This window comes from Lynx rufus, unplaced genomic scaffold, assembly GCF_022079265.1.
Source record: "Lynx rufus isolate CCGP_SWC_20201006 ecotype Redwood Valley unplaced genomic scaffold, mLynRuf1.p SCAF_8, whole genome shotgun sequence".
NCBI lineage: Eukaryota > Metazoa > Chordata > Mammalia > Carnivora > Felidae > Lynx > Lynx rufus.
The window spans coordinates 13,966,589-13,981,020 of record NW_025814896.1 but is presented as its reverse complement, the minus strand read 5'-3'; the positions used below and the strand labels follow the sequence as shown (position 1 = coordinate 13,981,020).

The 14,432-nt window shown below is 48.7% G+C and overlaps 1 protein-coding gene across 10 annotated transcripts in view; it reads right to left on the bottom strand.

The window, feature by feature from the left end:
* The window catches only part of ZMYND8 (zinc finger MYND-type containing 8), a 125,226-nt gene that overhangs the window by 9,373 nt on the left and 101,421 nt on the right, over window positions 1-14,432 (bottom strand). For all 10 annotated transcript variants that reach the window (XM_047069819.1, XM_047069818.1, XM_047069820.1 and 7 more), the window contains 5 exons: window positions 13,516-13,706; window positions 8,582-8,662; window positions 5,230-5,308; window positions 2,701-2,940; window positions 387-532 (listed from right to left, as the gene is read on the bottom strand). In XM_047069819.1, the coding sequence (XP_046925775.1) occupies window positions 387-532; window positions 2,701-2,940; window positions 5,230-5,308; window positions 8,582-8,662; window positions 13,516-13,706 (737 nt within the window). The remainder of the gene's footprint in view (window positions 1-386; window positions 533-2,700; window positions 2,941-5,229; window positions 5,309-8,581; window positions 8,663-13,515; window positions 13,707-14,432) is intronic.

Sequence of the window (14,432 nt, the reverse complement as noted above, 5' to 3'; positions counted from 1 at the left end):
GCTCACACCAACCCTCCAAGGGCTCAACAGCCACGTGTGGCTAGTGGATACCATACTGGGCAGAGCAGACACAGAACACTCCCATCATCACAGAAGGTTCTACTGGACAACACTGTGATAAGCTTTGAGAGTCCCCAGAGAGCAGCTGCCGAATCACACGAATGTCAACTCGGGCTCCGCGTCGCTCTGTCCCTGCCCGCATGCCCACTGGTGCAAAGGAGGCCTGCTAAGCCTGTCACCCCCACCAGTAGTCTGGCTGCCCCACCTCGAAGACAGACCTCCCACAACATGGGACTTGCAGAGGAGACAGGCATGGGGACGGGTCCTGAGGCGCCACCTGGCCCTAAGTGTTGGTGTCACTGGCCAAAGGCGAGCAGCTTACTCACCGAGCTGCTGTCCTTGCTTTTCTCCGTGGGAGGCTCCTTGTCTTTCGAGGTGCTGGCGGCATCCGTAGGGGCCGCCTGTGTGCCAGAAGACTTGTTTAGTGTTTCTGTGTTTACCTCGGCGTCTGCTTCCTGCTGAGGAGCAGTAGCTGGGGGGGAACGGAAGAGAGAGGCCACGTATAAGCTGAGGGCCGCGGCTTCCGGAACCACAGGAAGCCGCGCACTGCACGAGGCCATGCCATCGCTCGGAACAACTCTGACCCGACCGCTGTCTGTAACAGAGGCACCTCTGCTCAGCCCCACCCAGGAGAACAGGCCCAAAGTGGCCAGGACTCCAAAGTTTTCCAGAAGCTGAAATTCCAGACATTGTGTGAAAATATGTGAATTTTTAGTAGTCCATTAATTCAAGTTTTGTTAAGTCATCCCAGACCCAAAAGCATGGCGGGAGAACAAATGAAGCCCGTCAGCAGAGCCAGCCTGGAATCGGGGATCCAGAATTACTCATTTCACAATTTCTAATTTTAGATCCATTTTATCCCCGTAGACTTCCTTCCTTCCGAGGCAGGGCTGGGAAACCCGTGTGAAAAAGACACGATGGCAAAGACAGAGTCTCTGGAGAGGGTAGGAGCTTGGACAAACTGAAAAAGAGCATTTGAGAGGAATTTCAGAAGGACGGACATTATGATGCCACAAAGAAAGGAAAACTGAAGGACATTTTGGCCATCTTGTCATAACAACAACAATGGGTCATCAGACACATTACAGAACATAGGAGAATTTAACTCTACCGCTAGAAGAGATTTTAAAGTAGCCATTAGGGGGGCACCTGGGTGGCGCAGTCGGTTAAGCGTCCGACTTCAGCCAGGTCACGATCTCGCGGTCCGGGAGTTCGAGCCCCGCGTCAGGCTCTGGGCTGATGGCTCAGAGCCTGGAGCCTGTTTCCGATTCTGTGTCTCCCTCTCCCTCTGCCCCTCCCCCGTTCATGCTCTGTCTCTCTCTGTCCCAAAAATAAATAAACGTTGAAAAAAAAAAAAATTTATAAAGTAGCCATTAGGATGACATCTCCCTAAAGGACAAAGGACCCAACAACGTATAGTTCAATACTGCCTTTTTAAAATAACGAAATATACAAGATCTCTCTAGAGCGAGAGCTGGCAAACCAGTGCTACCTGTTTTTGTGAATAAAGTTTTACTGGAACAAAGCCTCGCCCACCACTTTCACCTTGTCTATGATTGTCCTCTCCCTAAATCAGTACAGTAGAGCAGCTTCGACAAATCGTAAAATATTTATCCTCTGGACCTTCACAGAAAGCATTTGCCAACTCCTGGCCGCTGGAGTGCTTCTTAGTCGTGGTCACCTATCACCTTCCAATTTTTGCCAGTGTGAAAGACACACTGCCTTGTCGTATTATTCATGTTTTTTTTTTTTTAACGTTTTACTTATTTTTGAGAGAGAGACAGTGAGACAGAGAGTGAACAGGGCAGCGGCAGAGAGAGGGAGACACAGAATCTGAAGCAGGCTCCAGGCTCCGAGCTGTCAGCACAGAACCTGACGCAGGGCTCCATCTCCTGAACAGTGAGATCATGACCTGAGCTGAAATCGAACACTTAATAGCCTGGGCCACCCAGGTGCCCCTATTTATGTAATTTTAAATTAAATTCTTCAAAATGGAAAGTAATAAACTAATAAAGCTAATACTGTTTGTCAGAAATACAAGCTAACTGTAAAAACTCTTGATTTCGGCTCAGGTCATGATCTCGGCTAAGGTCATGATCTCGCGAGGCGTGGGACGAGCCGTGAGTTGGGCTCTGTGTTGACGGCACGAAACCTGCTTGGGAGTCTCTCTCTCTCTGCCCCTCCACCGCTCGTGCCCGCAAACATATTCTCTCTCTCGAAATAATCCAACTTAAAAAAAAATAATTAAAGAGCAGGATTTCTCAGTATCAGTACGACTGACATTTAGGGCCAGATCATTCTTCCGCACGGGGGCGGGAGGAGGGCCTGTCTGGCGCACCGTGCGGGGTTCGGCAGCAGCATCCCTGGCCTCTGCCCTCCGGAGGCCGGCGGCCCGCCCCTCGGTTAGGATGACCACACACTGTCTGTGGTCACTGCCGGTGTCTCGGGGTGGGGACCAAAATCACCGCACCGAGAACCACTGCCACATAAAACGACAGTCCGGCAAGTAACAGAAGGAGGCCCCACGTTCACAACAGCCGTGCCTCAAGCGTCTGCCGGGCGCGCGCACGCTGCCCGCTCGTGCGTGACGGTCACGGTCGTCCGGCGAGACCCGCCAGGGCAGGCCCCGCGTGGCCATACCTGACTGCGTACAGGACTTCATGTGCTCGGGCCAGTGGGCCTGCTGGCAGGGGTAGTCGCAGTAGCTGGTGTTCCAACAGCAGTAGAAGATGGCCTCCTTCTTGCAGTTGGCACACCACTGCTTCTTCTTGGTCTCGTCCACCGCCTGCTGCTTCTCCAGCTCCAGCTGCTTCTTCACCTCGGCGATGAGCCGGTCCCGCTCCTGCTCCAGGCTCTGCCGCATCTCCGCCATGGTCAGCTCTGACGGGCGAGGGGAGAGGACATCGGCTGCATCACTGGTCCCCCCACCCCCCGCCCGGGGCTTGGAGACGTTCACACCAGATCGGAAAGGGAGTCCAGGACGGGGATTCCAACAGACACGGGTGCGGGTCCTGGCTCGGAGGGGGCTCAGCTGTGCGACACTCCCCCCGCCCCCCGGCCCCCAGGCGAGTAACGTAGCCTCGCCAAGCCCCACCCAGTATCTGCATCTGTAAAGCGAGCGTTCGTCACGTGATCAGACAGAGCTGCGCGGGGAGAGAGAACGCCAGGCGCCTAGCACGCAGGGAGCCGGAGCCCCACGGGGATCCTGGGGGAAGTCGTCAAATAAACCCGTGACCCAATTTCCACGAAGCCCACTCTGAGTTTTGTCACCAGCATGGACTTTTCTAGCAACCAAATACTACAAGGCACCTCGTGTCGCACCCTGGATCAACTCACTTCACCTTCATACTAATCCTGGGAGACCAGCTCTAACCACACCGTTCCTTTCGGGGGCGCCCAGGCGGCTCAGTCGGCCAAGGGTCGGACTCTTGCTTGCGACTCAGGTCATGATCTCATGGTTCCTGAGTTCGAGCCCCATGTGGGGATCCCTGCTTGGGAGTCCTCACCCCTGCCCCCCCCTCCAAAATAAATAAGCTTTAAAAAAAAAATCCCTTTCATAGATGAGGAAACTGAGGCATACAGCCAATAAGGGCACAGCTGGCACTAGAGCTCAGACACACTTTCTATTTGGTGAGCTCAGTGGCCATGGAATAAATCTACCAGACAGGGCGTTGTGACTCGCTCTGACCGATCAACTACCAAAGTGCTCAGTCCGCTGAGGCTTTGCTAATTTCACTTCAGATAGGAAGGTTCCCATGCCATTCACCCCGGGGGCGGGGTGGCCTGCACACCAAAAGAAAATAAATGATCCCGCTAAAATTCGTTAAGATTCTCTTACTGAAAATTACAAACAAAAAGAAAACAACAAGCACACATGCACACGTCTAAAAAAAACACCAGGAAAAGAAAATTACCCCCTTGCACTGGTGTTAGATGCCAGCTTTCTGTCCCTTTAACTAGAAGCCTGCAGACCATGGGAACGTTCTGGCCAGCCCACAGGTACTTTTTTTTTTTTTTTTTTTCAAACATGCAGCTAATTATTTCAAAATGGAGAGATTCTGGGGTGTCTGGGCGGCTCAGTGGGTTGAGCGTCCGACTTCGGCTCAGGTCATGATCTCGCGGTTTGTGAGTTTGAGCCCCAAAAGTCGGGCTCTGTGCTGACAGCTCGGAGCCTGGAGCCTGCTTCGGATTCTGGGTCTCCCTCTCTCTCTGCCGCTCCCCTACTTGTGCTCTGTCTCTGTATCTCAAAAATAAATAAATGTAAAAAAAAAAATTTTTTTTTTAATGGAGAGATCCTGCATAAAAGTAACAAGCAGCCACAACAACCGAATAAACTTCCTGCGTGGCAACAAGCAGAGAAGCAGAGGGCTCCCTCCTCCCAAGGGCGGCCTCGTAAGGTAAGTTTGCGATGCACGATTTCAACGTGTGTCACCTGTGACAGGGGGCACACCTGGGCCTGCCCCCGTGACGAGGGAGACACAATGGCCTCCAGCATTCTGGCTCTGAGGCTGACACTGCATGAGGGTCTCAAGGGAAGTGCTCTACCTTTGGGGGGAAAGCCTTTCACAACAGGGACACACAACGATAGGCCGGAAACAGCACTCACTCTGCACCAACCAGCAAAGTAGCTGTCTCCGCAGTGCGGGCCACACACCAAGTGTTTGAGAATCTGTGAAAATGCCCAATATTCCGTGGTTCGGAGGGAAGGTCTGGACCCAGAGTGCCCACGCCCGAATCGCAGCTGTGTAACTCTGAGAAACTTCCTCAACATGTCTGTGCCCCACTTGCTTTTACCTAAAAACGGGGATAACAGAGCTCTTCACCAGAAGGGTTTCTGTGAGAATTTGGATCCGTGGCAAAGTACTTAAAACGGTTGCTGAGTCAGAGCTCAGTAAACAGGAACAGCTACGGCTGTTACTGCTGCTACTCCTACTACTGATGTTGGTTATTTTGAAAAGAAAAGAAGAAGGAACCCACCCCCACAACACCTGCTCTTACACCTCGTGTCCACTGGTTAGACTCTCCAGGATTCTGTGGTCTCCCCAGCAGCGGGACATCACATCCCCAAGCCTACTTTTGACTCCATTCACGCCGGCACCTGCCTCCAGAGCTGCGGAGAAGTTCACACCCAAAAGCGCCCTCGGCGCAGGCCAGTTCACCAGGACTTACCCAAGTTGTGCTTCATTTCCGAGAGCTCCTGTTGGTGCAACCACTGCAGCTTCTCGATCTCGATCCTCAGCCTGCGAATCTGGAATGAGGGAGAGTAAGACTCTTAGAAGGCGGGTCTGGGTGGCGTTCACCGACAGGGCTCACCGGCTGGAAGAGTCAACGCCACGCGGTCAAGTGAGGCGTAAGCAGCTGGACGCTGCAGTCCAGAGAGGTGGGCACCAGTGGGTTATCCCAAATTCAAGAGGAACTCTGCTTCCGAAAACGAAATGCAGCTGACCCTTGAACAACGTGGGAGTGGGAGCCGGGGCACCCACAGGCCATGCCGTCAAAAAATCTACATGTAACCTTGGACTCTGCAAAAACTTAACAGCCTACTGTTGACCAGGAAGCCTTCCCCAAAAACATAAACAGCTGAACACAGATGTTGTGTGTATTAGATAATGTATTCTTACCATTGGGTAAGTTCGAGAAAAGAAAACGTTAAGAAAATCACAAGGTAGAGAAAATGCATTTTACAGTATTATACTATATAAAAACTCCACATAAAATGGACAAGCACAGTTCAAACCCGCTTTTTAAGGGTCAACTATAGAAGTTGTCTGTCTTTTCCAAGAAATCCCGGCTCCAGAAAAAGCCACTTAAAGTAAAAACAAGGCGGGAGGAGGGTGCCTGGCCGGCTTAGTTGCTAGAGCATCCAACTTTTGATCTTGGGGTTGTAAGTTCAAGTCCCATGTTGAGCACAGAGTTTACTTTAAAAATGAATGAACGGGGCGCCTGGGTGGCTCAGTCGGTTAAGCGTCCGACTTCAGCTCAGGTCACAATCTCACGGTCTGTGAGTTCAAGCCCCGTGTCAGGCTCTGGGCTGATGGCTCAGAGCCTGGAGCCTGCTTCTGATTCTGTGTCTCCCTCTCTCTCTGCCCCTCCCCCGTTCATGCTCTGTCTCTCTCTGTCCCAAAAATAAATAAACGTTGAAAAAAAAATTTTTTTTAAATAAAAATGAATGAATGAATAAAGTAAAAACAAGGAACAGATTTTCATAATAAATAAAAAAAACAATAACAAATAAATGAAAGGCTTGATTAGAACTTTGGTCCTTGGGAATGCAAGCTGGTGCAGCGACTCTGGAAAACAGTATGGAGGTTCCTCAAAAAACTAAAAATAGAACTACCCTACAACCCAGCAATTGCACTACTAGGCATTTATCCACGGGATATAGGTGTGCTGTTTTGAAGGGACACATGCACCCCCATGTTTATAGCAGCACTATCAACAATGGCCAAAGTATGGAAAGAGCCCAAATGTCCATTGAGGGATGAATGGATGAAGAAGATGCGGTGCATACACACACACACACACACACACACACACACACACACACACACACTGGAGTATTACTCAGCAACCAAAAAGAATGAAATCTTGCCATTTGCAACTACGCGGATAGAACTGGAGGGTATCATGCTAAGCGAAATTAGTAAGAGAGAGGCAAGTATCATATGACTTCACTCATATGAGGACTTTAAGAGACAAAACAGATGAGCGTAAGGGAAGGGAAACAAAAATAATATAAAAACAGGGCGGGGGACAAAACAGAAGAGACTCATAAATATGGAGAACAAACTGAGGGTTACGGGAGGGGTTGTGGGAGGGGGGATGGGCTGAATGGGTCAGGGGCACTAAGGAATCTACTCCTGAAATCATTGTTGCACTATGTGCTAACTAATGTGGATGTAAATTTTAAAAAATAAAAAATAAAATTAAAAAAAAAAAAAAGAAATTTGGTCTTAAAAAAGTGAAACTAAAGCAAATAATGTTAGCTGTGTTTGATCTCTTACCTAACATTTTTTTTTAATTTTTTTTAACGTTTATTTATTTTTGAGACAGAGACAGAGCATGAACGGGGGAGGGGCAGAGAGAGAGGGAGACACAGAATCTGAAACAGGCTCCAGGCTCTGAGCCGTCAGCCCAGAGCCCGACGCGGGGCTCGAACACACGGACCGCGAGATCATGACCTGAGCCGAAGTCGGACGCTTAACCAACCGAGCCACCCAGGTGCCCCTCTTACCTAACATTTTAGTTGGAATCTATAGTTATTCACCTGAAACTCCAAAGCCTAACATCTCTGGAAACCAAAGGGTAATTTTGGAGGGAGGAGTTAAATTCATTTGGAGGGGAAAAATAAACTCCGCCTGAACATGGGCCCTATTTACAGTGTTTGATAACCACAGTGGCTCTCCACCACGGTGACTTTGTCCTCCCCGCTCCCTCCACGACACTGCAAGATCTGCAGACTTCTGAGGCTGTCACAATGGAGGGGTGCTACTGCCAATAGGGTAGAAGTCAGGGACCTGCCAAGCACCCTACGATGGACAAGACAGCCCCCATAACAGAGAATCATCTGGCACAAATGTCAGAAGTGCCGAGGTGGAGAAACCCTAATTTGTGTGAACAAGCATATTTCACAGCAGAAATGTTGTACTGTTTGGGGCGGGTAGCTGCATATTACCTTTTCAAATTCTGAAAAATTCTGGCACACATCTGGACCCCAAGGTTTCAAGTGAGACGTTACGGATCTGTGTTTTCAACCACATACCAATCCTTGGTCTCATCATAGAGATGGTCACATGAGCAAAATATCCCGGGAACTCACTGATTTCCTTCCAGACCTCTCTCAAAGCTTTATATGCACATTGTTCTCTGCTGAAAGCCTATTAGGACACCTTCCTGGGGGAGATTTTCTCTTCTTCTGAGTGCCGGCCCTCACAGGTCAGTGGCTTGCATGGAATTTCCCTGTCTCCGACATCACTTACGATGACCTCAAGAAGTTCCTTCACTTGTCATTTCACCTGGTGACCCTTCCGCACCTGGCTTACAATGAATTAGCCTAGCCTAAGAAGTCAGTTCAAAGAGATCTATTTTTCCAAATGGTCACTTCCTAAGTGGACATTTTCATGTTTTAACCGCTTTATTCCCTAGGCAACCACACAATTGTGGAGGCTTTCAGTATGCAAATCCTAAGACAACAAGGATCCCTTGTATAAAAATGTCCAAACTTACAGACAGCCAGGAGACAATTATACATGGGGCCAAAGGAACTGATTAATCTCAGGTTTCACTAGGGGGTTAACTCAGGCTCCAGTATTGGCCGTTTGACTAGAAGTGAACCGATCACACAAAGCTGTGTGTATCCTCACCACAGAGCCAGCCTTGTGACTAAGTAAAGAAACGCCCTTCCCAACAAACACAATCAGCAGAGCGCCCTGGAGGGACTTCCAGAGAAGCAGCTTCCTGGCACCATTTTACAGCAGCCCGTATAACATTCTTAGCAAATAAGGAATGTGTCATCTCTGACCTCGGCTATTGTGCTCCCAGTAGTGTTTTTAGAAAGATCGTTGTAGATTTCTGTCATCGTTCCTTTTATTGCATCCATCATCTGAAAGATAAAAACAGAAACAATTCAGGTGATCGCTTCCCTGAGGCTTTTCTAGATGAAATACATCTAAAACCTACCCAATACAAAGCAGTTGTTCTCAACAGGGGGCAATTCTGTCCCTCACAGGACATTTGGCACTTGTGGTTGTCATGACTGATGGGGGGGGGGGGGGTTGGGGAAGCAGACTATTGGCATCTGGTGGGTGCAGGCCAAGGATGAGCTATATATGCTATGTAGACAGAACAGCCCCCACAACAAAGAATTATCCAACCCAAAATGTCACTGGTGCCAAGGTCGAGAAACTCAGGTATAATCCAGGGTAGGAATACACATAGCTAGTTTCTGTAGCCACAGGCTAATCTGGAGAGGCTGAATTTGGGCCCCAGGCCTGTTTGCTTTGGCCAGCACGATGGGTTCAAGGGAGGAATTGTTTCCTTTTGTGACTGTTGTTTCTAAATTCCTTCCCCTTTAAAAAAAAAAAAAGTCTTATTGAGATCTCATTCATCTACCAATGGACCCATTTACAGTGCACAAATCCATGGCCTTTAATAGATTCACAGTTGTACATCCATCCCCACAGTCCATTACCCCAAAAAGAACTCAGACGCCCCTTAGCTTTCACCCCCCAAAGGTCCCCATCGCCCCCCACCCCCTGAAAACCACTGATCTGCTTTCTACACGGATGGATGTGCTTCATCTAGATATTTTCTATCTATGGAGTCACACAACACATGGCCTTTGGTGACCGCCTTCTTCCACTTAGTGCAGAGGTTTCGAGATCTGTCTGGGTCACAGACTGGATCAGTCCTTCGTTTTTATGGACGAATTAATCCAGCCCACTGTGTGGCGACAGCTGGTTCGGTATTTGAAGGACTTTGGTCAGGGCTCCCTCCCATTGCCTGTCCATGTGCCACCTTCCTTTTCTTTAACTCTCTGAGCCCTGAAGGCATCAGCAAGTTTGTGACACCAGCTCAGGTCCACGTGGCAGGCACCTAGTTCCCTGCTGACTGAATGTGTCTGCAGGATGATTTTTCTCCTGCCTACCACTTGCTGGCTGATTCCCCGCCCCTCCCCCGGTCACAGGACAAAGAGGAGAGGACAGGAGACCAAAGTAGGCCTCGGGGCCTGGCCCGGCTGCAGCAAAGTCTCCACTGTGTTTTGCAATTTGCTCCAATCCAACAAGAAGGCATGACAAAAACCACCCTCGTATCTGATGCCCGAGATCTCTTCCCACCATCACCCGCTCTCTGAGCCTCGGTTCCCCCATGTAGAAAACAAGGGTAAGGACAGCGGGCCCGTGTAGGGTGTGCACAAAGATTAGGTGAAAAACCCATGTGGGGACAATGGTTCAGTATCTGCCACAGGGCAGGTATTCAGAAAGAAATACCTGTTCATCTGATTTTTACAGGGGAAAAAAAAAATCCACATGTGCTGTAATTAATAAAGTGCCAAACTCCAAAATAATAACCCCCAATTCACCCCAAAATGGGAGGAAAACGAATACAGTCACCGTTGGGTTTTCTACTCCTCACTTGTTTTGGGGGCCACACATGGACACGGCCAGGAAAAACACTTCGCGCTCCCCAGTCGTCCTGTATGGGCCTCCCCGCCCCGCTGCACCAACCATGTCAATTTAAAATATTAAGGCTAAATTGCTTTACAAGAGAACTTTAGAAAGTGGATGAAATTCAATACATTCCTAATGCAATGGTTACATTCCATTTTAAAGAAATCATGGATCTGTGGACGGATTTTCACTCTTTCTTCCAAATATAGCAAAGGGCTCAGCATTAATAAAAGAGCACCCTTCTGCCAACACACACAGATCTGGGTGTTCAACTCTGGGTCACCTCGGAGGCAGGAAAGTTCATCAGCTCCAAAAATATGTCACCGTGCTCATTTTCTTAACTGCGAAGAAAATGTCTATCACAAAGTTCATTGCTCAATTTTGAGCAAAGGGGAAGCCCAAGAAATAAAGACAGCTGCAGGAGCTCAGAAAACCAGCTCAGTGCAAACCACTCGCCAGGTCCACTCAGCAGGCCTCAGTTTCCTCATCTGTCAATTAGGCAAGTTGGACCCAATCAATGGAAGGTGCTGGTAAGGCTAAACTTAGCAGAACAAGAGACCATTTAGGCACACCAGACACCTTCTGAAATCAGGAATGAAAAAGATCACTCCTTTTCCATTCCTCCGTAAACCTGCATACCACATGAGGAACAAAGTCTCAGTATGGTGCCACTATGCACCAAACACTTTCGTGACAATCTCTCCTTTTAACCAAAGGAAAACAAACTTAGGCTTCAAGCCTTGACAGGGAATGGTTATCTGAAAATGGTAGACCCAATTTTAGTTTCACTCTTTCGGTCAATTTAAAGAAAACTATATTAAATTTAAATAAAAACATTAAATCAATATCTACCAGTAGGTGGACAGGGAAGACTAAAATCTTCAGAATGGCAATAGATCATCGCCCCTTGAATCCTTCCTCTTCTGACACTCAGGGACTCTATAACAATTCATGCATTTAATTCAAAAGGAGGACAAACATACTAAATTAGAGCCAGAGTTGGGGCGCCTGGGTGGTTCAGTCGGTTAAGCGTCCAACTTCGGCTCAGGTCATGATCTCAGTTTATGGGTTCAAGCCCCGTGTCGGGTTCTGTGCTGATAGCTCAGAGCCTGGAGCCTGTTTCAGATTCTGTGTCTCCCTCTCTCTCTGACCCTCCCCCGTTCATGCTCTGTCTCTCTGTCTCAAAAATAAATAAATGTTAAAAAAAAAAAAATTTAAATAAGAGACAAAGTTATCCCCAAGACTGGTACTGATTCTCTCCGTAGACAGGGGGGTTGGGGGTAGGGTCAGATAGGGTTGTTGAAAAAGGCACGTGCAAGAACAATCAGTTCATGGACACTGGACATCTGTGGTCAGTAGGCTTCACAGGTATTCACAAACTGGCTCAAAGCCACTCTTTAAGATCCTGGCTGCTACTATTCAAATCCCAGCTCAACCATTCAGACTGTGTAACCCCACTGAGCCTCAGTTTTCTCATCTATAAAACAAGGATGATACCAGTATCTACCTCATCAATTTATTATGAAGGCTAAGTAAGTAACATATAAGCATAACACTTATACCAGGTTTCGAGCCAGAGCAACACCATGCAAACACTATCTAGTACTTGGAGCATCTTACCTAGTGTGAAAGACAGATGGCTCTCAATGATCCCAGGTGCTCTGGCGTTTGTGACCCTGTGTAACCCCCTCCCTTCCAGGGTGAGCTGGCCTAGTGACCTTCTAACCAATGCAATATGACAAAGGTAACAGGCTGTCACTTCTGAGATCAGGTTACAGAAGACTGACTTCCATCCTGCTAACAGGTTTTCTCTATCACTGGCTTTGAGGAAGCAAACTGCCAAGTATGAAGGCCCACGTGGCACAAACTGACGGCGGCCTCTGGCCAAGAGCCAGCCTGGACCTGAGACCCTCAGCCCAACGGCCGTTGAGGAAGTAAATCCTGCTCACAACCACCTAAGTCAACTTGGAAATGGATCCTTTCCTGGTCGAGCCTTCGGATGAAACCTCAACCCTAGCAAACACCTTGAGAGGAACCTACCAGAGGCCCTAAAGCAGAGGACCTAGTTGAGCCCTGCCCAGACTCCTGACCCCAGAAACCGTGAGGAGAAACGGGAACTGGTTTAAGTTGCTATGTTTTGTGCTCATTTGTTGTATAAGGATACCGGACACATCTCAATGGAAGGAATAGGAAGAAAATGACCAACAAAAACACACTGGTATAAAATTATAAATGTCACTGGTCATCCAGAACTAAAGGAGAGTCCACCTTTAACACAATATAATAATAAAGCAAGTCTTTATCATGGCACTTCAAGAATTCTAGAAACAGCTATCCTCAGTAATGGTCACCCATGCTCTCTATAAACCTGAATAATGTACTCATTAGTAACTAACTAATCATTTACTCCTTAGTGAAGAGTAAATTATTATTACTGCCTACTTAGTGACATACTAAACACTCTGCTTAGATTATTCCTCATTAACTACTATTAATAGCCCTTCATGGTAATAAGCCCAACACAGAGAAGTTAGGCATCAGCATGCATTCATTTAACAACCCTGCAGCAACACCTACTGTGTTCTAGGCCCTGGAGGTAAGCAAAACAGACAAAATCCTGGCCTCGTGGTTATTCCGCTATCGAGCGGTCTGTGGCTATGGACCCGCGTGTCACTCCAGAGCAACCTCATGTGACCTTGAGAACAGCTCCTGGTTGTATTTGCCTGAATTCAACGAGCAAAGAAGCACCTGGCAAATGAAGAGGAAGAGTCTGCGCTGAGCGAACACCCAGCAGTGAACTCAGGGGGCGGGTGAGTCGGGAGGGAATCCACCCCTCCCTAGTCCAACCTGGTGTGGGTATCATACCTTACAAACCTCCTGCCTAAGACTCGTCTCACTTCATTCCACATGGCTTTTGAATCATAAACCAACTCCTTGGTCTGTTATCAACTGGCGGAACAGTAACCTGTCCCAGCGCTTAAGGAAACCGTCTTCACGAGTGGCGTGAGCTCCGCAGGGTAATTCTGCCGCTATGTCATTTTCCTGCTCTGTACTAACTTTAGAATCTAAGCGCTCAAAACAAGATGCAGCCCATTCTAGATTTCTCTGCTTAGATCCAACTTTAGAGCCAAGTGGAAGAATCTGGGCTTGGAGATCTTCACTTCAAACAGGGTCTTCCCTCCAAAACACCCCGTAAAGCCTGCAAGGTCGTGATTCTCCAGGCTCCCATCCGGAAGCTGGTCCTCTGACATGCCCCCCCCATCCCCCAGGTGCCATGGGCACTCACTTTGCTAGTGTACTTGGCAATGTCCGCAGCAACATCAGCGGAGGCAGTGGCGATGGGCAGGTCTGCGCTGACTGAGGACGCGAGGGTGCTCGTGGCCCCCGAGCTGGTGACCAGAGGCGACGACTGGGTGCTGGTCACCAGGGTGATGGTGGAGGTGGATGGGCTCTGTGTGATCTCCTTCTGCTGCACAGCTAGGAAAGGAAAGGGTCCTGGTCACCCCACCGCCACGGGAAGGGCCCGACCCAGCACGAAGCTGCACAGAGGGAGTGAAGTCCCCAATGTGTGCCCTTTGAGCTTTTCTACTTCCAAATGACAAAAATCCTCCCTTTGACCAGACTCTAACTAGGATCCTCTAAGCCATTTCTGGGACCAAACCTCAGGCAAACACAAACAACTTTTCTAACAGCTCAAGGCCGTATCCCTAGGATGACCCCAGGCCCCATTAAAGTGCCTGCCTGAGAAAGTTCAAGGCTGCCATATAAATTTACTGTTTGTTACAGCAAACCCCCTGTGGCCCATCTCCCAGGGAGGGTAGGAGCCTAGCTTTGAGAAGCAGCAGTTAGCAACCCCACGTGGGCTTTACACGGACCAACCCCCATTTCCCATTTTTTGTAAAATTTCACTTCCCTGACTCTATTGGAGGTCCTCACTCGGCCCCTTCCCTACCCCCGTCCATTCTCCCTTTAAAATGCCTCGTCACCTCTGTACAAAGTAGGGCTGACTTCAGTTTAGGCTGGACTTTTTCTCCCTATCGTGATAGTACATACTGATTAAAACCCATCCTTACCACTTTAACTAGTATCCAGCTTTGTTCACCTTTGACACAAGACAACCTGGAAATTGAGAACCATACCATCAATGGGCCTCTCAACTCCAGCACCTAAATTCCCCTGGGGAAGCTCGTAATGCTGACGGGG